Source organism: Chanodichthys erythropterus, chromosome 14, assembly GCF_024489055.1.
Source record: "Chanodichthys erythropterus isolate Z2021 chromosome 14, ASM2448905v1, whole genome shotgun sequence".
Taxonomy (NCBI): Eukaryota; Metazoa; Chordata; class Actinopteri; order Cypriniformes; family Xenocyprididae; genus Chanodichthys; species Chanodichthys erythropterus.
In genome coordinates, this window is record NC_090234.1 from 30,661,789 (window position 1) to 30,687,637 (window position 25,849).

Consider the following 25,849-nt stretch of genomic DNA (forward strand, 5'->3'; position numbering starts at 1 on the left):
TATAAGTCTAAGGTGTCCCCTGAATGTGTCTGTGAAGTTTCAGCTCAAAATACCCCATAGATTTTTTTTATTCATTTTTTTAACTGCCTATTTTGGGGCATCATTAAATATGCGCCGATTCAGGCTGCGGCCCCTTTAAATTCTCCTGCTCCCCGCCCCCGAGCTCACGACTGCCTTAAACACCATAAACAAAGTTCACACAGCTAATATAACCCTCAAAATGAATCTTTACAAAGTGTTCATCATGCATCATGTCTAATCACGTAAGTTTGGTATTTATTTGGATGTTTACATTTGATTCTGAATGAGTTTGATAGTGCTTCGTGGCTAATGCTAACATTACACACTGTTGGAGAGATTTATAAAGAATGAAGTTGTGTTTATGAATTATACAAACTGCAAGTGTTTAAAACATGAAAATAACGTCAGTCTTGTCTCCGTGAATACAGTAAGAAACAATGGTAACTTTAACCACATTTAACGTAACAGTTGGTGTTATGTTGAGATTCGCCTGTTTTTTGGAGGTCTTTTAAACAAATGAGATTTATATAAGAAAGAGGAAACAATGGAGTTTGAGACTCACTGTATGTCATTTCCATGTACTGAACTCATGTTATTCAACTATGCCAAGGTAAATTCAATTTTTAATTCTTTTTAATATATTACAGATTTTTATTTTGCAAACGATTAATCGCGATTAATCGTTGCACATCCCTATTTGGGCCTCATACAAGTATCCCAATGTTGAAAATGGCATGGTTCAACAGTTAGGCTTATTTTTATACCGACTTTAGCTCAAGGTTAGATTTAGACTTGAGTCAACGATAACAATGACTGATTTATGGAAATATGTATTGGGTTTTGCAGGTGTATGAAGCACTTCAAACAACGTTACAGCTTGAGATTCAACAATAATGCTTACCATGCGGCAAATCAATAGTGTCAATTGCCAAAGCTGCTATGCAGAATTTGATACCAAGGCTTGTGATGACGTTCACTGCTGGGTCAATAGCCGTGTGATCTTTTATTCGTTTTCGAATACATAATGACTTTCATTGTTAAGAAAGACTCTGACACAGTGCCATTACAATTGATTGCTTCAGTACATGCAAGAATAACCCAATAAATCACCCTTGCCAATAATGCTTGAGGTTTGCCGTTCAGCTGATCAGGTGTGGCACTGCGACGAGATGTCATTTAACCATATTTAGTTATACTTTCTTATCGAGTTTGCATTTAAAGTGGCGACTAATTATAATTTGTTTGCCTGACTATAAAAAATAAAGAAATCCTGCCCAGCTCTCTGCAATAATGCATTAAGAAATCACATTAATAATGCACATATTTTTTTCTCACATATTTATAGCTTTCCCCCAGACACCAACATGTCACAGTTGTTGTTAGATCCCTATTGGTTTCAATTAAAACCTCGCCGAAGCAATAAAAATAGGCAATTAAATTGGAGCAAGCACTTCAGAGGTAGAAATGGGCTGATTAAATTAACCTTGAACTGCAATTAGGGTTAAAAATAAAGCTATATATGTATTTGTCTCAAGCAACAATATTAATCTATGTTTGTTAGGCTAATACTCCTGGAAGTTTTAATTACAGCAGTTGCTTTGGTTTTAAAGTGATAAACTTTGTATAATTTCATTACTTTGTACTTTGTCTCAATACTTTAGTGTTAATGAACACTAACACGTGCCTGCAGTGAGTAACTTCTCTGATTGAGTGTCGGCCATATGGCCCGTCTGACTCCCTCTTATATGGAGAGAATGACCTCAGCCTTGATATAAATGAGCTTTTGCGGGACGGGACGGCCTTTGACTGTGACACTAATGGAATGCTTGTGCTCACAGGCTTTTACACGCTTAGGTAAAAAGGCTTTTGGTAGTGGATCCTAACACATGTTAGCTTAAGTGAAAACATTTATTTCTGGAGCAATGCACTCGCTGTCATTTCAGCTGCAGCTTGTGTCGGCCCATGTGTCTCATTATCTTGCACTTTAAATCAACATGTACCTCCCACCCCCGGCCCGACGGCGCAGCGGTCCCATGCCCTGTGCCTCTGTTGCGTTCTCCGACTGTCGTTGTGTTTGTCTCGTCGCTGTCAGTTTTAAAAGTTTAAAAAAATTCCTGTTGCTGTCCTCGTGCCACATTTACCTTATATTTTCATACATTTCTGTGATTCTTTTAGAGACGTCCGTCAAATCCCATGATCTTTCCTGCAGCTAAGATACATCTGCCCCCTATATGTCGTTACCTAGAGGCCGTCTGATTCTTTTAGTGAAGCTGATTAATTTCACTGTTCATTAAAAATGTGTTGTGGCATCTTCTGGACTATTGTCATTTTCTCTTTTTTTATTTTTCTGTCTCTTTCTTTCAGCCTCTCTCCCTCCTCTGCCCCGGCCACCCGCCTCCTCCTCCCTAAGCGCCCTTGGCAAATGAAAGGTCAAAGACGCTGCAGTGATTAATGAGCACCAAGCGCCAGGATCCCTCTGTCATTTCCCCCCCTTGTGTTTTTAGTCAGGCCGCTAATTCCTCCAAGACAGCTCAGGCTTTATTGGCCGATGGGAATGACACGTTGTGTATGGAGTTTTTTTGACTGAGCCGCTCTTACTGTTTGGTTTAGTGAGGAAAAGAAAACAGTTCGAAGGCACTCAGTCCCCATGAAAAACCTGCTTGAAAAATTCTCTTTTTTTATCCGCTAAAATGTTTTAGGGTTGAGTGTAGCTCGTTTCTCTTCTGTTTTGTTTGCTCTAGGAACAAAAAGCCCACTCAGACACTAAGTTTTTTAGATTTTTTTCCACAGAACAGAAGTGGCCGTCAGTCGTCTCTCTCCACTTCGTGGATGACACTTCAGCGGTGCACACCGAGTGTTTATTTGAAAAAGTAATGAAATATTTACTCCCTATTGCGGGTAGGATTAGCACTGGTAATTGACTGCAGCAAAAACCGAGTCTGTGTGAAAGCGACCGAGAGAGCGAGAGCGAGGGCCCCTCGTGTTTGAATGCAGATCCTTAGCGCACAATGGTCCTGTTAGCGAGGCTGTATTTCGCTCTGTCACTCTCTCTCCACATGTTGCTTTTTCTTTGAGAGATAAGTGGCCCTAATGCTGAACAAATAGTGGAAATCAGAAGCCACTGAGAATCATTCGGCACCGGTTTTCCCATGGCACCCAAATAGACGCCCGATCTCACGGAGAGAAGGAGCGCGAGGGGGAGAGAAAGGGGGAAAAAAAACTCTCAGATGAGCGCGAAACAGTTTTGTCACTGCAAGCAAATCCAATTGAAAAGTCCCCTGGACTGCAAAGAACCGGAGTTGTCAGATCGGGCCAGCTCACTGAAAAGATCCAGGAGTCCTAAATTGGCATCAGGTGTGGGGCTTCTCTCTGTGGTGATGGGCTCCCACATTGTGTCAGCTAGACATTTGGCCATTTCCAAATATAATGGGAGAAATTAATGCAAATGAGCGGCTGGAATGAAATGTATTTAAATGCAGATTGAAAGAGCCTCTGCGTTCTGCCTGATAACAAGTTGCTTTAGGAGAAGGGCCACATTGTGTTGGCTCATCTCACCCCCTACTGTTTCCATCCCCACACCAGTGTGTCCCTTTTTTCTCTGGTCGTTTGTGTCTCATAACAGGCCATTGTTCAGTGGGTAAACTCGCTCTCTAAACTATTTACATTGCTCATTTATTTGAATTTCAGATGTAGCTGGGTCTTTGGCTTGGAGCCGGTTGGAAACGTTAATTGCACAATGACTAGAGACTAGAGCTGAATCATTTATAATAATGTTGCTGTTGACCATAACCTCATTAGAACCTGTGGTGGCATGTATTTCACAAACAAGTTCCTGGCCGACTTCTTGCCTGTGGCTAACCATCTCTTAAAACATCCTCTTCCTAGCTTTAAAGAGCTCTTGTTTCAGGGCCTCACACTCTGTGTCCGCAGCCATTATTAAAAGAGCCTGGAACACATCAGTTTCAAAGGAAATGTTCAAATCGGAGCAGTTCAATAGGAGGGCACGTTTGTTTATCTGTTTGGACAGTGCTGCTGCCAGACGCGTCTGCGTCCAAAAGAACAGGATATTGTTCTTTTGGACGCAGATGCAGATTATAACTTTTAATCTTTAAAGGGAAAGTTCACACAGGAATGAAAATTCTGTCATCATTTACTCACCCTTATATTGTTCCAAACCTGTATGACACTCACAAAAGATGATATTTTGAATAACTTTTTCTATTCTATTAGAAACTTCTTTTGTGTTCCACATGAGGGTGAGTAAAAGATGACAAAATGTACATTTTTGGGTGAACTGTCTCTTTAAAAAATGTTAAACTGTACGCAGAAATGCAGAGAAAAACATTAGGCATATGCGAAGAGTGCTGTTTTCGAAAAAAAAAAAAAAAGGGAACTTTACAGATGCAATTTACATGCAATTAATTTTAGTTAATTGGATACACTGACTTCATTTATCATGCATATTTATGTCAAGCAGCTTGTGTTTTTCCCTGATTATTAACCGATAAGGAGAAACATGGGCATTTGACTCTTATCTATCTTCTTAACATTATCTGCTGTATAAAGAGACAGCCGCTCTTACTGGCATGCAGCGCTGCTGTTTAGTGTGTGTAGTGCACTGAGAGGGATGGTCAGGTTTGATGAGAGTCCAGGGCAAAGCAGGAGACCGCTGTGTCCAGAAGGTCCGGGCCTGTGATTAATGTGATAGATAATGTGCTGGGGAAATGAGTAAACACTCCCTCGCTGCCTAGCTTTGTGCTTCATCGGGTTGATGACAAGGGCAGCACAAGGTGAGAATTTAACAGGCCTGCTGGAAGAATAGAGGAAAAAAGGAGAGAGATTCAAAGGAGTGAACCATGACAGACTTGGGCAGAGAGAAAGAGAGAGAGAGTGGGAGTCGGCTGCTTTGCTAATAAAGCGGGCTGACAAAAGTGGAAGTTTTTCAGGAGAGGAATAATTAAAAGTGCTCAGGGGACTGCAGTTTTAATTTCACATGTAAAGGGCTAAAGATTTCATTTATAGGCACGCTGAGTAGCGAGAAGGTTAATAAGACGAACAAAGCGTGCATTGTGAGAACATACACTCGGAGCAAGGCTGCTGGACTTTCACCTAACACGTTTTTAATTATCTTTCTTTACATATTTCTTGCAAGACGGGAAAAAGAATAGATTAACTGATTAACAGCACTGGTGACCGATTGTTGATGGTGTAAAAGGCTCAAGTGTCTTGTTCTGTGTTAAACATCAGCACAAGGTACAAAAGTCCCGTGTTTTACAACTCATTTTGTGGTAAAACGGCGATCTTCGAGCAATTAGATGAGCTTGAGAATTGTTTATGTGTGAGAAATTTTTGTTATAATTAAAAAATAATACAATATAACATTAGCCTATATAATAATACTAAATATTAAACAAATATTTATAAAAAATAGCTCTACCCTGCAAAAAAACTTTTTAAATAAATTACTTAACAATTCATACATTATAATTAAGTGATTAGGCATATTCTCTCCTATGGACCCCACAATCCCAAAGCGGCTGTTTTTTCTTGAATCCAGCTGCCCAAAAATGAAAAAATTCAATATTCCTTTTAATCAAGCCCTAATACTTAAACAAAAGAAACATATTGTCACTACTTCGTATATGTGGTCTGAGCCCCACTTTAGACAGTCTGGGTCTCGTTCCTCCCTGTAATGTCCCGGGCTGGTTGAGATCGTTCTGTCAGTCAGCAGTGGATCATGGGAATGAATGATCGCAGCGGCGAAATCCTCCAAATCCTTCCCCCACTGGCCTGTCACACACTCCACTCTGGGCCTGACACTTCTCTATTATATGTTTATCAGTCTCTAATGAAATGCTGACAAGTTTCGCCGCACAACGGATACTGTGTTCCATTAATAGTATTTAACGAACCTTGAGCTTTCACAATGGCTGGGCCCTATTGCCGGTGACAGCTAAGGGGCCCCACTGCTGCTCCCCGGTGAGAGAAGATATTATGCATTATGAACATTTGCAATCCCCCTCTCTTGCCCCCAGACCATCTCACTTGTCTTGCTGATAGGAGTGAGAGCGAGACAGTCCGTTGCAATATGGTCAGTGGTGTCTAGTTAGAATGGAAACCATGCTGTTGTGAATTTTATGAATTCTAATATGTGATGCTGTGATGAATAATGAGGGAGGAAATCATTTATCCTAATTTTTTTTTCATGAGATTTGGATTTATGTGATATCTTCAGTTTGCTTCCTTTTCTCTCTGTTTTTTTTCCGAGTTGAACGAGAGAGCGCAAATGTGAAAATTTCAGAAGTGAATTTCGGACTCAGTGTGCAAAGACCTAGTCTAAAAACAGCTTTTATTGAAACCAAGCTCAGAAAATGACTTGTTTCGGAATTTGTCTCATTATTACGTCATAGTGTGATGAAAGACTGCCTCTGCAGAAGAAGATCATCTCCTGCTTCTTACATCATTGCTTCTTTAGCCCCGCCCACCAAGCATGTCATGTAGTAGTAAATACAAGACCGATTCAAACACAGGATTGCCTCTGAGGATGCCTCTGAGGATTACAATACGTTTTTGCAGTGCCAAGTTGTGGAAAAACACAGTTTTTGCATTGCCATCCTTGTGATCCTAACATTAAGAAATTGTGGATGAACTTCATTTTTAGACAGTCAGATCTTGTCAGTAAGACACTGTTCATTTCTTTGCTTCGTTTTACTGTGGATTTGTTTTTAAACATGACACAGTTAGAGAGACTAAAAATAAAAGATGATGCAGTGCCAACTACATTGGATCCGACAGTAATGTCGCAGAACACAAGTGTGAGTAACAGTGTTTATATCTATGTGTCACTATTGTTTTGTCCGATACAGATCGTTTGATATGTATTGAGTATTAACTATAGTGCCACAGTCAAACTGTGAATAGTTGTGATAGTTGTGATTTGCTGTTCTTTCCTTTGCTCTGACATTTATGAGGTTAATGAATTGGATTATTGAATACGCAAGAAAGCACGTAGAGAATGAAGCTTTTGTTATTATTATTATTTTTTTTTTTATCTAAGCCATTCACTGTAATCCTAAATAAAATCTTCAGTAAGTGACATCTTCTGTTTTGTCATCAGTAAGACATTACAACACGTTTCATTTTATTTAAAGGGGACCTATTATGCCCCTTTTAGAAGATGTAATATAAGTCTCTGGTGTTCTCCCAGAATGTGTCTGTAAAGTTTCAGCTCAAAATGCCCCACAAATCATTTATTATAGCTTGTCAAATTTGCCCCCATTTGGGTGTGAGCAAAAACACGCCGTTTTTGTGTGTCCCCCAATAAATGAAAATGAGCTGCTGCTCCCGGCCGCTTTCCAGAAGAGGGCAGAGCTTTAACAGCTCGTGCTTCGGTTGCTCAACAACAACAAAGCTGGAGAATCTCACACAGCCAAAATGACGATTGTCAGTAACGGTGTTCAGCCTTACATTGTTCAAACCGGAGTCTGACACTGATGGAAAGACTCAGGAACAAGTTACAACTTTTAGAATGCATCTGGATGTTTTTGAATGGTTAGTGGATACATTTATGTAGTTGCTGTGGAGTTGATTCAACTCATCGACTAGCATGTGCCATCATGTTAATCTTTTGTGCAAATCCAGCATTGAATTGACCCTCATTTGTGAAGAAGTCTGGTTGTAAAATGACAGCATGGTAACAACACTCTACTATAACAACTCTTCCTCTTCTCTAAAGCAGCATAACATGGCCTCAACCCCTTTGTTGCCTGTTCTCGGGGGCAGGGTTTATGCAAATTTTAGGGTTAGTGATGACACTAACCCGGGAAGAAACTCGTTGTAGTCCCTACCAGCCGTTTGTTGTAGTCCTTAAACAGAATTCTTTAAAAGAAAATATCGCATTGAACTTTGAGCATTGTAACTTTGCAGATGTTGTTTGTGCTCTAACAGCAACATTACACACTAACTAAAGTAAAAAAAGTGAAATCATAATCAACCACCCCTTTAAAACATGACTGCAAATGATGTATATGTTTTTCACTTTATCGAAAAGCATGATGTAAACTATGAATAGTCGTCAGTGTGACAAACAATGGTACATTCAAGTCATCCTTTGTCAATTATAACTGTGGTGACTCCATGTAGATACACAACCAAGGCTTATAAAGCATAAAATATACATAAATGTTTCACATTTCACAACTCAAAGTTTCAACTATGTAACAAGATAATTTTCAACATCTTTTCAAAACAATTCCGCATGTGTAATGTCAGGGACATTGAAAATTATTTTGATATGCAAAACTGTTACTCAATCATAGCAGTGGCTGTTTACTTCCAAGTCTTGAATGTGACATGCCCATCAATACTGATTGTTTAAAAGAGAGGGGGTCAAAAACAGGATAAAAAATAGCCTATTACTTCTAAATTAGGATTTTTTTAAATTTAAAACTCTTAATGACATTATAAGTGGACCTCAGAGAACATTATAAAAAAAATAAATAAAAGAAGCAGTTCATGACCCCTAAAAACCAGCATTGGCCTCCTCTGTATTAGCTAATAATGCAGCAGTATCCGTGCAACATAATACTTTAAACCCATTATCAGCCTGTGAGAAAGATTTCTGCTCTGGTGAATAATTGGACTCTCGCACCTTGCCATAGTTTATTTCTGTTTAAGCAACCTTGTCCACGGAAGTCACTCAAAACATTAGCACGCCATGCTAATTCTAAGCAGATGCCCGTTCGACCCACAGAGTGATTAGTTTCGATATGCAAGGTGCAGAGTAAGAGACGTGCTTGAAATATCTGCGAGGGTCTGGCACGAGAGTAGAGAGCATAGATGTTCCTCATCTGTAATACACTGTGTAGACTAATATCTGCTGCTTTTTCTTATATTGCAGTGCGATATTGATCTGCTAAAATTGTACCATATTGGAGCTGTCTGTTGTGATATTCATCATTCTGTCATGCACCCCCCCCTCCTGTAGCGACGAGTTATTAGAGGCAGCGGTTTGAAGAGGTTGAAGGCTTTAGTCGCAGAGATGTTGCAAACAATTCATCATAAAACCGAGAGAGAGATAGCAGAGAGGGACGGAAAAAAATCTCAGGTGATGTCTCGCTTAAGATTTATGTGGACCAGGGCCATGCATTAAGAATTACATCATCAAGTGGTGTGAAGACTTTGTACGATGTGCTGAGTCGGACTATTTGCCCTCACACTGAGCCTAAATGGACTTTTCTTACCTCCTCATGAAGCTTTTTAATGGAATCGCAAGCTTCCAGGAATAAAACGAGTGATTTAGTTAGCTTGGTGGAGGCTGGGTCACGGGCCCTGATAAAGCTTGTCTGAAGTAATTGTCATTCTGCGGGTTTAACGACACGGGCCTTGCCTCGCTGCCATTACGCCACATTTGGCAGTTGATGGCAATCAGACAGCGAGGATGAAAGTAAACTTGTACGTGCCACATTCGATTTGTCTCCTGACTGGGTGGGGCGCTTTTCCCTCCAACTGTCTTAAAAGGTTCTGGTTGTTTGCTCTCCGCACGCAGTCGGTGATTCGTCCTGAAGGATCAAAGAGAGGCAGACGGATGCGGCTGACATGCGTTTAGTAGTCGGGCCTTGATTTCTTTTTAGCAGGGACAAATCGAGGGATTTTGTTAGCAGGAACTGCTTTTGTGAGGTCAATTGTTCTGTTTTCACAGTAAACTGCGTTCAAATGGAATTGATCAGGATCCGGGAGTCACAGAGGATGATTCGTTCTGCATAAACAGTATCTAAAAGCGCAGGAGGAGGAGGAGGAGGAGGACGGGGCGGATCGTCTCTGCCACACAGACTCACTGTGCCGTTGTGTAAACATCGCTCTTCCTCTCCCACCACAGATCACTTCTGGACTCCCTGGAATATTTACATTTCATTAATTATTAAGAAAGCAGAAAGAGTATAAACAGTGGATAATTTTTGTTTAATGTTTCACACAGGATTCCGATTCCACAGTCCAATTAATGTTAATCATTAAGGACTTCCTGTTTAGTCCTGGCGTTAAATTTGTTTGTCCCTGAGAGGATACAGACCTCACATCCTACGTCTTGCACAATATCAGATATTTGCTCTCGTTGTAATTAGTGAGTCGCCCATTTTAGTTGAGGCCGACTGAATTAATGACTTTGGAAAGTCAGTAGGAGACTGAAATGTCAAAGAACAACCAGAAATACCAGGTTTACGCTGTCATTTGCTAATTGTAATGTATGTAATGCAAAACATGGATGTTTATGAAACATAATTCCATGTAATGTGGGACAAATGTTCTCAGTTAAAGGGGGGAAAAAAAGCCTCTAGATTTGTGTGTGTGTGTATATGACAGTGTAGGCGCACGTGTTTGTGTGGCACACTGCCTTAATCGTATTGATTCTGAAATCATATTTGCCGAATTAATATGCATCAGTCTGAGTGCTATTGTTTTGTGGCCTCTTAATTGCTTCCTCTTGTTAATATTAAAAGCACATTAAAGTCTTAACTGTTGGCTCTATCTGAAGTTACTTTGACGACAATTTCAGAAGACAATGGGAAGGATTAATAAACTGCAGCTTGATCTCTGTTATCAAGCTCTTTTTCTATAGGGAACCAATTAAGTACCCTTCAAGATGACTTTCACTTGCTGCACTGGTCTGTTCCTCTGCCAGAATTTGGGATTAATTGGGAATTAATATCCTCTCTAGAACAAGTTTGCTTTGTTTGCTTTGTCTGACTTTAACAATCGGCACTGAGGTTATCCCAACCTGTTCGTCAAATGCCCCCCTCTTCCCCCTCCCCGAGATTGATATGTACACGTCCCAGATCCCTTCAAGCTGAAAATATGGGCCATTAAGAGAGAATAGTCGACAATGATTTCGTTCTCCACGTAGAATTTTTTCGAGCTTTATTAGCCATGCATATTAATGACTCAATTAATTCTATTCATCCTCGCAAGTCATCTGTTTGTTTTCGCCTGACCTTTTATCTTAGAAGTATTCACGCTCGACTCGGTTTAAGCACTTCCTCCATGCCGGCGTTCTCCCACAGTGGCCGAGCGCCTCTTCGAAATGGGAGTTATTTAATGTGTTGGATGAAACCTCCCTCTGTTAGAAAGCTCGGCGGATGTAAATGTGACAGGAAATATGCTATTATTACACACCGAGCCTTTCGTCTGACATCCCACCAAATAAAATTACAGCATTTCCCCCTTTTCCCTCCCTCCCAGCTCCATCTGCCTCTAAAACACCTCTCTTTTTTTTAATTTACGAAGATCGGAGTAAACAGGCATGTGATGTGGAGGAGACCGGGGTTGGATACTTGCCCCATGCTACATCTATCTCCCATTCAAAGTTAGTGGTGAGGACAGGACATATAATTGAAAACTGCAGCTGGACTGTGTACAATCTTGTAAAAGGATGCCTTGGAAATTAGATTAATCAAGAGGCAGACATTGTGGGGAAAGTTTGTTTCGAATGCCTGACAGTATCGCTCTTTCTCTCATTTCAAATGCTGGCAGGGCAGCAGGCAGCTCCAAGGGAAATGTGCTCCTTTCATACTTGAGTAATTGATGAATTGTATGCAATATGCAAATGAGAATCCATAAATCTTATGAATGACAGCTTAATTTATGTGAGCCTTAATGAATGCAGGATTAGATTTTAATTAAATATCCTCAAAGGCACCCTGACTAGTAAGTTTTTAAAGCCTTGTTTTGAAGACTTGTTTCATATGCGTCGTAATTCTGCGTTGTAAAGGGAGATCACTGAGAGCATATCCTCACCATTATGAAGATAAGCACAGCTCTGTTTTGTTAACCAAAGGGACTGAAATTAATAAATATTGCGATGGAAATCATATCTAGCCATCTCATTTTAACTTTCCTGGAACTGTTCATTTTCATACATTTGATTAACTGCATTTACTTATTTCCCTCTCTCTGCCATATCTGATCTATAACATTTTCTGCAGTGTCTTTTTAATTAAGAGAATCGTCCATTAGGCACGGAAAAGTCAACCAATTAGGCATTCTACATCAGTTCCCAGGATGTACAGGCCTGCTGCTCCTTATTAGTGCTAATAGTACTGATACAAAACAATTTTAAGCTTCACAATTATAGTACGCAATTAAGAAATCGGCTTTTTGTCATTAATGATGCATTAAAATAATCAGCAGTTTATCTTGCTTTCAGATCTTTTTTTCCCTCTAAAATCTCTCTCCAGTATGAAGTTATCTCAAACGGTGTCATGTTTACCGTTGCAGTCCACAGAGGATTGGATGCTTGGATTTTTGGATAAACTGGTCATAAGTTACAACAATAAAAAGAACAACCCTCAAACACCTAAAAACTACAGTCAGCAATGAGAAAATTGTACAAATGGTATACACTCTGGCATAGTGTGAATGTTTTGGTCAATAACATTTTTTTTCTGGCATTTATTTTATTCTTAAAATGCCTGAATTATGTCATTGACCTGTAACTACAACGGAGTTCACTTCAATTCAGTCAAGAATAGACAAACACATTATGTTTAAACAAATTCAAAACAGAGACAGTTTTGTTTGGGGAAAAAGTATGTGAATCCCCATCCTAATGAGTTCTCCAAAAGCTAACTGAAGTCAGATAACCTGCGGTCCAGTCAATGAGGCGAGATTGGAGGTGTTGACCAAGTCAACAATTCTTAATTTTAGTTTTTTTAAGATCTTTTTTTTTTGTTTGAGGCATGGTCCACATTAAGCAAAGTTTCCTGTGAGTAGCAAGAACTCTAAATTTGTGAGGGTTCACATACTTTTTTAATATGTTTTATGGTTAGTCGTTCTGCATACTTTTACATGAGGACACGGCCATGTAAATAAAGCTCAAGGAAGGAACATAACTGGGTTGCGAGTTCCTTTGCAGTGGCGCAATCTGATTGCCCTGCCCTGTGGCTCTTTAATCAGACTGTGCAGCGTACAAAAGCAGCAGGAAGGCCACTTTTATAACCTGAGCACTCTCTGTATCTCTAAATGTTACGCCCGGCGCGGTACTGTTGAAGGATTGGGCAGAAAAAAACACGTCTGGGGAGGAGAGGGCCACTGTTTGTAGACCGCTGAGGGTAACTGCTCCCTTTGATTGTTTGCATTTGATCTAATATATTGTTCCTCACAAAGTTCACCGTTTACCAGCGGATGCAGCTGTTCCTGCTTATAAAACGCTTTATATGAAGTGCTCGCACATAATCCATCTATGTTGATCTGATAAGGCGTCTACCTGGCTGAGGGTGACAGGTGTGAGAAGGAGAGAGAGCTGGTGGCGATAAAGCAACAACAGTTCGATGCAAATACAGAGAGTGATAAAATCTGAGGCAGCACTGATTAATGCAGGAGCGCCGGTGGAACGGGCCATCACGGTGCTCCGGCTGACCTCTTCTGTTAGCGTTCCATTCATGTGCTGGTGTAAGTGACTGAGACAGCCACTTGTGTTGCTATATATCAGGTATCATTGTAGATTCTAGTTCTTTGCTTCACTACGACCCTTGTTGAAAACTTCTAGGGAAGTTGAAGTTGATGCTGGCGGTCTGTGTACGGAATAAAAGAGATGATTAGTGGTTTGCAAAGTCAAGAATGTTAGTGTTTCGTATTCATAATGCGATCGTGGCCATAGCATGTCCATGGTGGTCCTGAGCTTTTAAAAAACATCTTTGATGAGCAGCAAAGGAATAGCTCAACTAAAAAATAAAAATTCTGTCATTTACTCACCCTCATATTTTTTTCTGTGGAACACAAAGATATTTCACACTACTCTTTTCATATAACGTCAGATTTATCACATGCAGTATATGCACTCTAATAAAAAAAAGAAAAAAAAAAAGTAAAAGGACATGGACATGGACAAACACAGAGATTGGGTTGTTTTGACACAGCGGTTGGGTTAAATATTTGTCCAACCTGCTGGGCAGTTTTATTTAACCCAGATATTGTTTAAAATTACTATATGGCTGTCTTAAAATGAACCCAAAATGGGTTGGAAAAAAAAAAAAAAAAAAAAAAAAAAAATATATATATATATATATATATATATATATATATATATATATATATATATATATTTTTTTTTTTTCAACCCATTTTGGGTTATCTATATATCTAAATATATATATCTATATCAAACACATAATTACAAGAGGCAACAGTAATAATGAAAATGTGAAGATTTATTAATAAGCAATTTAAAAAAAAATTACTATTATTTATCAAACTTAATACATTTTCATTTATTAAACACATTAATAAATGTTAACTCCAACCTATTTTGGGTTCATTTTAAGCAAGCAATACAGTAATTTTTAAACAATAGTTGAGTTAAATAAAACTACCCAGCAGGGTAAACATTTAACCCAACCGCTGTGTCAAAACAACCCAATCTCTGGGTTTGTCCATGTCCTTTTTTTAACCTAGCATTTTATTTATTAATGTGTTTAATAAATGAAAATGTATTACTAAGTTTGATAAATAATAATAAACATTTTTTAAATTGCTTATTAATAAATCTTCACATTTTCATTATTACTGTTGCCTCGTGTAATTATGTGTTTTATATATATATATATATATATATATATATATATATATATATATATATATTAATATATTTATTTTTTTATTTTTTTAACCTATTTTGGGTTCATTTTAAGACAGCCATATAGTAATTTTAAAAAATATCTGGGTTAAATAAAACTGCCCAGCAGGTTGGACAAACATTTAACCCAACCGCTGGGTTAAAACAACCCAATCGCTGAGTTTGTCCATATTTAACCCAACATGGGTTGTTTTTAACCCATCATTTTTAGTGTCAAGTTCCAGAAATTATGAAAAACAACAAAAAAGTACAATAAACTAGTCTATATATACATATTCCATGTCTTCTGAAACCATTTTATATCATTATATCAACAGATTGAAAGTCTTTTCCACTCAATTTTCTTCTCACTCTTTACTTGAGGTCTATTGAATCAGTGAGTTGAACTAAAGAACTGGATCAGTTCAACAAGTGAAAAGAACTGGTTCAAAAGAATGATTCATTCTACTTTTATGGTGTTTTGTGTGTGTGTGTGTGTGTGTGTGTTTATTTTGTTTTGTTTTCTATAGCTTAACATAAGAAAATAATAAAAGTAATGTTTGTTTTTGAGTGAACCATCCCTTTAAAATGTTTCTAACAACCATTTGCAATCATTCCACTAGGTTTAGAGTCCATATATTTAGATTATCCAGTCTAATGTATTGACCTAGTTTCATGCTTTAGTTTCAAGTCTGTCCTTTCAATGTACAGTAGTTTAAATTGAATATCTTTCTAACTATGATCAATTGGTCAGAGTTATGTGCTTCGATCTTATAATCAGTCCACACAAAGATTGCATAGTAAAATGGAAAAGCTTCACCTGCCAGCATTCCATCTAATCAAGCCGAGTAAAGCTGCAAAGTCAGGGGGCCTAATCTGAGCGTAGTGTGTTATTGTTAGTGCGGAGACCTCGGTTTGTTATCAGGCCCTTGTTTTCTCTGCTGGCCACCACCTCAGCAAAGTAATCAATGAGGCATGTGCTGCTATCGCACGAAAAGAAATGAAAAATAAACCAGTGATAATCCTTCAGTTAAAAGGTTATTCAGGCTGATAAAAGCTATTTTGCTAATTTATTTACACTTTGCTTCAGTGAGATAAAGAAAGGGAACAATTAGGGAATTCTAGGTGAGAGATTTGAAAAGGGCAATGACATTGGGTTAATATTTTATAAGGCCTGATTGGCGGGCTACTGGAGGAGTCTGTATTTACAGAAGCAGAGATGCTGTGATTCGTCCGCTTGTTTTGGTTGACTGCGAGTAAATGGAATAAATATCTTCATCTTTACCTTTCCCAATGACAAACAAAAGGAAGACGGGAAAGGTTAATTGCTCCATTTGAGGCGAATCAAAACGGAATGTTCTTTCTGTAAACCTGAGCGAGACATGTATTGACTCCAGGATAACGTTTCATCAGCTGGCAGCAAAATGTGTCTCCATTAGGTCCAGAGGTCCACAAACCTGTCTGAAAAATACAGACCAAATATATTCTTTGTGTACTTCTCAAATGTGTGTGAAATGTGTCTCAAATCTTGTAATACATTTTAAAAATGTAATATGAAATACTGGATTTTAAACTGCTTTTATTAAATCTTAACATGGTAAATTAGTTCAAATCCTGAAAAGATATTCAAACTGATTCTAGACAGATTACATGTTCAATAGATATTATTATTATTATACAACTATCCAGTATGTGCTATACTGTAAATAATGGAACTATTATATTGGTCACTGATTTCCTTCTAATAAAACTGACTTTCATGGTGCCCCTTAAATATACACAAAACTCTAGTTTAATACAGAGGTGAAATGTTTTAAACTAGCCTTTGGATACGAGTTTGAGGGAAATTGCAATTTGTGAGTATTTATGCGTGACATTTATTTGTGATATATCCAGTGACTTCTGGAAGAAAGAAATGTCTTTAGATCCCTGGTCGTTTTTTTCTCAGTTATAATTAAGTATTTAAGCACTTTTAAGTGGTTTTTATTTTTATTATACTAGGACATAGTATTTTCTTTTCCATAAATGCTTTTTTTCCTAACAGATACTAAGAAACAACACATGAGAGGTTGAATTCAGTTATTTGCTGACTTTTGTATTGTGGAAGTGAGATGGCCATATATTTTGTGGGTTTAATCTGATTGCTTTCTCAGTGTGGTGGGACGGAGGAGATCATGTTCCAATGTGAACTCCTGGGTCAACATGGACCAAGTCCATTAAAGGAAGCATGGTTCAGGGAAAGTTCACTCTTACTTTCTTTTCGCCATGAATGCAAAACAAAATGAGAATTCCTACATTTGTTACAAATTTGCCACTTTTTGGCCCCAGGCAAATGCTGTCTATAAAACATCCTAAGTTTGGAGACAGGATATGTTGTTAACTATATTATTAGCAATAAAGAGAGATTGCTGGGTGATTATTTGGTTTTTGTGCTTGAAAGTAAATGCAATAAGAGCAGAATATATATACGTTTTTGGTGCCTCAAGAAAATGTGCAAATGAATATATTTCTTCTCAACATTGGATTTAACTACTTAGTAGACCATTTAAACATTCTTTTTCCCACTTCTTTTGAGGCTAGAGGGTCAAACCTAAATTTGGGGGGTCAGATCCCCTAACCCTCTCTCTCTCTCCCCCAAATTACTTGCACACTGGCTGTAACCCTCTTCATTAATAACTGGTTGGCTGTGTCTGCATTGCATTTTTCAGCTAATTTCAAATGTTTACCTTCTGAGTAATACAAACCACTCAGCTTTATCTAATAAATAAATGCAAGCAAACATTGCGTTCTCCCTCTAGGGGTGAAAATCTTGTTTATTTGAATTTGTCAGCATAGCGCTCAGCAAAACGTCACGGATAGCCTTGCTTCTACCATTGTGTGGAAAAATATCCCAGAGTTACAAAAAAGAAATGAAAAAAGGGAAAAGGATGTAACTAAGTTTGGTAGTGGTGACATCCAGTAGTGGAGTGGACAGGGCATATCTCAAACACAAGTGGATCTCATGAACCATTGTTGTGCTCTAATAGCCTACTTTTGAGGACTTTTTGTGCCGGGCTATTTAAGGACTCGGCATCCAGCACATGACAAATTGTACTCGTTCTTTTGTGAAGGTCCAGCTCTTGTTCTCCCTTCGTCCTCAGTGGCCCCATAATCGCTGTTTACAGAAGCGACAAACAGCAGAGAATGCTCATGCATATCTCAGCTAAATGACTGCAGTGTCCTCTTGAACATATGAGCACAGGCCGTCCTCTTTTAAGTGAAAACCTTCCGCGCTGTCGCATGATGGGGATTTCGGTTTCAAACACTTGATGTGATTCAGTTTTGTTTCCAACTTGTTTTTCAGAATGCTATCTTGCTGTCATAAATACAAGCAATTGACCACACACACACAAAGCCATACAAAATTAAGTTAGTGTAATTGGGATGTTTAATACAGTAACAACAAAACTTCAGTATGTATCTCTTAAAGCTATAGTTCACCCCAAAATTTCGAACACTTGGTCACCCAACAGATATCCTACTGACTATAAGTAAACTTATTGTCAACTTGCTATTGTCATCATGTAAACGTATTCTACTAACTCCAAACTTAACATCAAACCCTTAACTAACAGTCTACTAATGTTCTGGGAGTTATTTAACATTTACAATGTAAACCCAAATATGTTGATCTAACTCAAAAAAATTTAAGGTAATCAGTTATAAAAAATTTTTTGAGTTATGATGTTCCCATTTTAAGTAAGCAGAACTATCAAGTTTTGAGTTTGTAGTACTCGTGCATGTTAATTGCTCCTATCCTGAAGTACTGAGTTAGCTAACTCATACATTTTGATAGCAATTAACATAAAAGATTAAGTTAAATTTTTTTTTTTTTTTTTGAATTCTTGCAAATCAAATGAGTTATTTACTTCACTGTAAACCTCAAGTTTACATATAAGTTGTCAGAACTCAAAAAGTTTGGTATAGCACTTACTGAATGAGTACAGCAACTTAAAACATGTAACTTACATACTGTCAAACCAAGCAGCATGCGTCACTTATCACCATGATGGTAACTCTCTAAAAACCCACATTAACAGAAGCTTTTCTAAATTATCATGGCAAACCATTAATAACTACTAAATCTCATTTACCATTCATTTTGCACAAAAAAACATTGTATAACACTTAGTTTTAACATTTACACTCTCTTTTGAGTGCCATGGGCAAAGCATGTTGGGGAATTGAAATCCCGGACCAGTTTCAGCTTAAGTTAGACTAAGTAAAAAAAAATAAATAAATAAAAAAAATTGTTCATACAACTCAAAACAATAAAACAGTTCCATTTACTTGAAATATGTCAGTGCTGTGAACTCAAAAAAAAAAAAAAAAAAATACAGTTAATTTAACTGAACTAATTTATTTATTTTAAGTTGGCTCTACTTAAACCAATTAAGTATTTTGAGCGTTGGGGTTTACAGTGTAGTTGCAAACTTAGAGTTAGCAGAATGTCTAAAGTGGACCATTGAAATAAAGTGTTACGGAAACTGTCATAATTTACTCACACTCAAATTGTTTCAAACCTGTATGACTTTATTTTTCTTGATTTGGAACACAAAAGACACAATTTTAAAGAATATACTTTTCCATGCAGTTATAATGAATGGGGACTGGAGTTCAAAAGTAACTTCAAAACAAGGCAGAGTCTCATATGACTCAGAGTCTCATCCCATATGACTCTAGTGGTATAGTTCTGTAAGTGAACAGAAAAAAAAAAAAATCACTATTCAATTGAACTGAAGAGCTGGATCAGTCTGATTCATGAACGAAGCATTCATACTGCTTTTGTGAACTGGATCAATCAGTTCATTGAAAAGATCTGACTCAAAAGAATGATTTGTTCATGAATTGGACGTTGATGTCTGTTCCCCACATAAAGGTATTGTGTGGTTTCAAAAAATGAGTACTATGAATTTTAAGACTTTCATGCTGCTTTTTGCAATGTATTACACCTTTTTTGTTCAGCAGAAGAAAGTCAGTCATACAGGTTTGGAACGACATGAAGGTGAGTAAATGGTGACAAAAAATTCCTCTTAAATATTTAAATATGTTAAGTTAAAATATTGCTGCTACAGTCTATAAAAAAGCCACTGTTCTCCTCTTCCACTCTATAGTGCCTTCATCAGATATGGTGTAAACACTCAGTGAGCAGATCCCATCACAGCTCGCAGGCTAAACGTCTGCTTTGTTCACAATCCCCTGCTCTTCCTGGAGCTAAAGTTGATGTGACATTTTGTCCATTTTTTTGTCCAAGTTTTTTTCTGCTTTTGGCATTGTTGAGGGAGGAGGGAGGAAGGCTTTTACCATCACATGCCATCTATTGAGGTCTTTCATAAATAATTCAGCTCAGTACATTGGAAGTGATGACAGCAAAACTGTCATGCAATCTCCCACATAAGATCAAAGAGGTGTTTCTATAGGAGGAGGAATTTCATTTTAGGACGTTCTGTAGGTCGGTCATGTGATTGTTTGTTGCCGGGGTCTCTTTAGCTCTCCTGTGACAAACTCAGATAAAGTGCTGCATTTAAAGGGATAGTTCATCCAAAAATTAAAATTGTATTATTATTTACTCACCCCCATGTTGTTCCAGTCCTGCATGACTGACTGACTTCTGTTGAATGCTAAAGAGGTTCGATGACAAAAATCTTTAAAAATGACTAAAAGCTTCAGAAGCCAAAGTCATAGATTTATATAAAGAAAAGATGGAAATTTAAGTAGTTCTTTCCTGATAATCTTCACATTTGCATATATTCAAATATGGCATTGTCAGGTCACACCATTTTTACATGAATTATGCCAAATATCATTGTTTATCATTACCAATTGCAACTTGCCAAATGTGCATTTGCAAACCATCAAAATGTGTCATGACTGAATATGACAAATTAATGGCTCAAATTCATTAATTTGAGTCACTTTTATTGTATGAAAAAGAGCAGCTTAAACATTCTGCCCAAAATTATTAAAGGGTTTGGAACAATATGAAGGTGAAAGCTTAATGACAGAATTATTTTTCTGCAAATTATTCTTCTAAAAAGACTAAATTTCATTTGTGGCCTGCCACATGCCTGAAAAGATTAGCATAATTACATCAAATAGAACAGCAATAAAGAACTTGATACAGTATATGCCAATTATAAACAGAGGGGGCACTGCAAAGATAAATATCAAAGATTCCTAAAGATGAACCTACAATAAGTGTGAAATCCTTACTGGAACATTTATACGAGGTATGAAGTAGATGATGTCTCTATTTCCGTTACGTGATGTGATGTGGAAATGGTTCTGTCACATCTGAACAGGCTGATACGGTTCAAACTCCTTACAGTGTGAATGGCCCCAGGCCTGACTATATCGAGTGCTGCTCTTTCTCATGGCTAAAACTCTGAGCATGGAGTTTATGGCCACTTCTGTTTTTAGTGTGCGAAGTAAAGAATTTCCGTTTCAATTTCATGCCTGTCAGGGACAAAACATGATAAAACGCAATGAAATGCAGCTCATCTGCTCAGTCTGTAAATGGACTAAACTGATGCACATGACAGAATTTGGTGGTACATGAATAAGTGAGTTTTTTGGCCTTGGGTCATAGTGAATGTACTCTTCTGCTTTTCTTTTGGCCATGAAAATGAGGCCCTGTTTAGTCACTGGAAAAAAAGAGAACAAAACCTTGAGTTAATGAAGGTCTCTTTCAATCATGTCCTGATATGCCATTGTAACGCAAGTGCTGTGAAATATAGACAATGCCCTGAAAATGAGCTTTTCTCTGGTAACAACCAAAAGCAGGAGCAAATCATTCATTCATTTCATCCCTTTTGTAATGAGCAATTTTAATTGTTAACATTCAGAGGAATATTAGTTGTCACTGAAACAATGCTACATAATAGGTTTTCATATATCATTTGACCAACTCATGATATTTTGAAGGCTTTTTGGTATGTAATTAGTTTGGGAAAAGTACTAGGGATGGAATCACCTTTTCTTTTCTTTTTGTCATGGGAGATGTCCCCAGTGGCTGCACTGCCCTTGGTAACAACCACAACTATTATGGATGCTTTCTGTGAAGAAATATTTCTGTGAGATTATGCAAGCTACTTTTTTGTTGTTGCCAAAATTAGAGTGGAAAAATGCATGGATGAACATAACGTTGTAATGTGTGAAAAATATCTGACAATTAGCTCGGAGGGTCGTTTTTTTTCCCTCTGTCGGACTTGCAATTGTTGCGTCATTAATCATTGTGTGATCTTGGTCACTCATTTCAAGTAATAAAAGTTTCCATCATAAACGCACAACAGGTCTGAGTCACTCAGTCACACCAGCTTCCAACTACGACTCCTATTAAATCAAGCAAGCAGAACGTTTCCTAAGGCAGCCTTTTTCTTTTTAATTTCCTAAAGAACCTTAGAATATCATTCATTACCAGTACTACACATATTTGGTTTTTAAAAGTCTCATAAATCAATAGTGGCCTGACTGCAATAATTATAACAAGTTAACATGTAATTTCCAGGCTGAAAGCCGCATGGCCGGATTTTAGCATATGCAAACGAGGTAATTCAAATAGTGTAGGGATATTAATACAGAAGGGCAGGTAACGAGGTGCGGGCCATGAATTATGCATCAAAAAGTGGTTGATCTTCAATAAAGGAAATGAATTCACTGTGTAATCTAATTAGTTATGGAAGTCTATTATATCGAGCAGCAGAAAGCAACTGTCCTTGAAAAGGAATTTATTTACAGTACATGTTAGCTCTTTGGAATGGAATTGCGTTCTGGTCCGAATGTTAACGGCTACCTCTGTCCCTAACCCCTCCCTTTCTCTCTCCACTTCCCTCTACCTCCCCCTTTCCACCACTTCACTTCTGTTTAGCTCAAGACCCGGGAGGCCTCCGAAACGGACTCAGAGTGTGACATCGCCGGAGAACCCTCACATCATGCCGCACTCGGTGCCGGGCCTCATGTCGCCGGGAATCATTCCCCCCACAGGTAACGCATGCAGACCTCCTCCCGCGCCCTGGCCCGTTCTCGTAGCGACCCGCTGCCCATCCGTTAAATGGCACACTGCAAAATCTGACAGCCCTCATCCAAACTACCAGCCAGAATCATTGACCGTTCCCGCCGGCCCCACTCCCTTCCCAGCAAGCCCCCCTGTGCAACCACAGCTCCAGAATAAATTGGAGTGGAGAGTTGTTCTCTTCCAGATTATTATAGTGGATGCTGCATTCTGCCTTGAGTGGATTTTAATTAGCCCGATTAAATCCACTTCACTGCTATATGTACATAGGCCGTCGTGATGTTAAAGTAAGCTTATCGCCACAAGAATCAACAACAACCATTTGTGCCTTCAGTTTGCCTGGAGCAAGTCTTATGCTTTTGTTCTATTTACGGCTGGATTTCATTGTAGCAGCTTTGAAGTCGCTCATGAGAAAGGGTCCTGATTTACATATCGTGCTCTCGGTTGTTCTGCCATCTTTTAATAACACACAGTCATTAGGTTATGGTTCACTCCTTGTTAATGTACAGTTACCTCCTCGTTAATCTCTCTTGTGGATTCTTGAGCAATTATTGAACACAAGGGGCCATATAGTTATCATTTTAAACCCAAGTACCATTTGTTTGTGTTATTATTTTTTTCCATTGCAAAGTATGATTGTTTTCTGTCCTATATGACAAATTATATTGCTGTCACACAACAAGCTACTATAAAATCTTTACTTTTACAAGTATTTACTTTATCGAATGCAACTAAGCTGCATTTTATCTGTATGCGTGTACCCTGGAAATTGAACTTGAAGATTTTGGCATTGTTAGCACTAACACTGACCAGAGAGACGGCGTTAAATTGCTTTATGTCTCAAAGCACATAACTTTATCATAATAATGAATGTAAACAACTTGCAGAGCTCAAACTTATACCACCTGACTGCTGCAGACTAATTTCGACATTGATAGTTTTGCCAGAGAAACTCATAAATCCCAGTCTGAAGACGTGAACAGCTCCAGGTAGATCGTCAAGGGTTGCCATCTTGAAATTACAGTTATGACTTGACATGAACGCAGCAGCATAAGCTTATTGTTTTGGTTCAGAAGGAACTGTAAAATGTGGCTTCTGTTTGTTTGCGGCAGTCGTGACTTGTATGCAGCGTTGCTTTGAATAAAAGTGTCTGTCAAATGCTTAAAATGTAAAAACTTGAATCGAATGAGACACTAATCTAAAATAGTTCATGCATAAACCTAATGAAATGTATTTCTGTCATGACAGTTTGGCATGGAAAAGGATATGTCAGTGTTAATGTATTTGGTCTTGGCGGAATAAATCTGCTGCTGTTGATTATTGCTGCTGAGCAAGTACAGAGACTTACTACTGCCAATACATTCACAGACATGATCCTGTGAGCATGTAAGACATGCTGCTGCTGCACATATACATGAAATAACCCCCATAGCAGATCTATGCAGGTGGAGCTGGGGAAGGTGGAGCTTTCTGAAAGTGCACTGCAGACTGCTAGCAGCAAACTCATTGGCTGCTGATGCCACCACAACCAATCAGCTGCACTATGTAGATAATGATGTGATCGCTAACAAATTAAGTTAAGGACCTATCAGCCTGTGCCATCTAGAGTTTCACGACAGAACTTTGTATTAATTTCCTGTATTTTATTTCTTTTGTAATCCGATAGTGTAACATTTTTTTCTGAAAAGGAAAGTATTGAAATTCTAGCTTGGCAACAGAACTGGTAATCTTGAACAATGCTGCTGAAGCATTAGTAAAACATTCTGCTTGGGAAACTGCACCCAGCCGCCGCTTTATGTTTGAGTGAGGTCAGCCTATCAGTGACTTGTTTAGAAACAGGAACTTAAAGGCCAGTATGAGAGCCTAGGATGAGTGTCTTTTCTTATTTAGTCCTGAGCAACCATGATAAAAACCCTTTGATATCCAGGCCTTTAAACCATGAGAGAGGCTCTGATCTTGACATTTTGGTTGGAACTTCTGAAGAAAAGTAACATTTTATACAATAAAGTTTGTAAGGGTCTTTGGTTGTTTGATGAAGCGGCATACAATGAGCAGATGCAGTGAGAGTTTCTTGCATCCCAGTTATCTTGACCAGCACCAGGATTGGAAGAGAAAATGTAAACAACAGTTCAATACAGCATAAAGTGGTCCTAGGTTGTTTTGTTGATGTAACTTCATCATAAAAGAGTGTAATTGTAATGTTGGCAAATGTTCAGGGCCTTTGTGCACAGCGCTGTTAACGCAGCACTTGAGAGATGTTTTCCTTCCAGTTGCATGTCATTTAGCACCACAGTTAAACTGCTAGAATAGAGCCATTTTCATCTCACTGTTGGTCTCGGTTATATTGACCAGAAATTACTCACCAAAAATATTCCTAAATGTGTAGTAAATGAAAAATTACAGGTAATTTGCTCTGGGTTTGACAAATATGAACCATGAAATGGATTCATAATATGACATTAGTTGGGTTTTCATTACAGATTTGTGCAAAACTGTGATATTTTCTAAATGTCAATAAAAAAAACCGATGTTATGTGACTTAAACATTTTTCTCTTACGATAAGTCATTCCAAAAATCATGGCAACGGATGTTAGTAGGTTTAAGTATATCACAGCCACTTCACTAGCCATTACTTTTAATCGCAGGAGACGTATGTGTGTTATCCAAGCATTAATGGCACGGAAAGCCTCTTATATTTGGAAGCAGCCACATATGAGGTGTTTTTGGGTGTTTCTTCCTCCTATCTGTTATCTGAAATATTCTTTTTTCGAATTGCCTGAAAAACCACCTCATACGAGCGTAAAAACTTGTTTGCGATTATATGGGATTTTTATATGGGATTTGCGAAACTGATGTTTCCACTGTGCGTATTTTCAATTTTGTAATTTTAATTTGCGCAGGGTCATGGAAACGCAGCTATTGTATTGTATAAATATTTACTACCATTTAAAAGTCTGTGGTCAGTAAGATTTTTTTTAAAGAACTAAATAATTTTATTTAGCAGGGATGTAATATACTGATCAAAAGTGACAATAAACACATTTATAATGTTACAAAAGATTTCTGTTTCAAATAGAATGCTGTTATTTTCAACTTTCTGTTCATCAAAGAATCCTGAAAAAAAAGTTTATCACAGTTTTCAGAAACATATTTAGCAGCAAAACTTTTCAAC

At 38.0% G+C, this 25,849-nt stretch overlaps 1 protein-coding gene across 6 annotated transcripts in view; it reads left to right on the top strand.

Moving 5' to 3' along the window:
* The window catches only part of dachd (dachshund d), a 121,976-nt gene that overhangs the window by 37,572 nt on the left and 58,555 nt on the right, over positions 1-25,849 (top strand). For all 6 annotated transcript variants that reach the window (XM_067409644.1, XM_067409645.1, XM_067409648.1 and 3 more), the window contains exon 2: positions 22,533-22,648. In XM_067409644.1, coding sequence (XP_067265745.1) covers positions 22,533-22,648 — 116 coding nt within the window. The remainder of the gene's footprint in view (positions 1-22,532; positions 22,649-25,849) is intronic.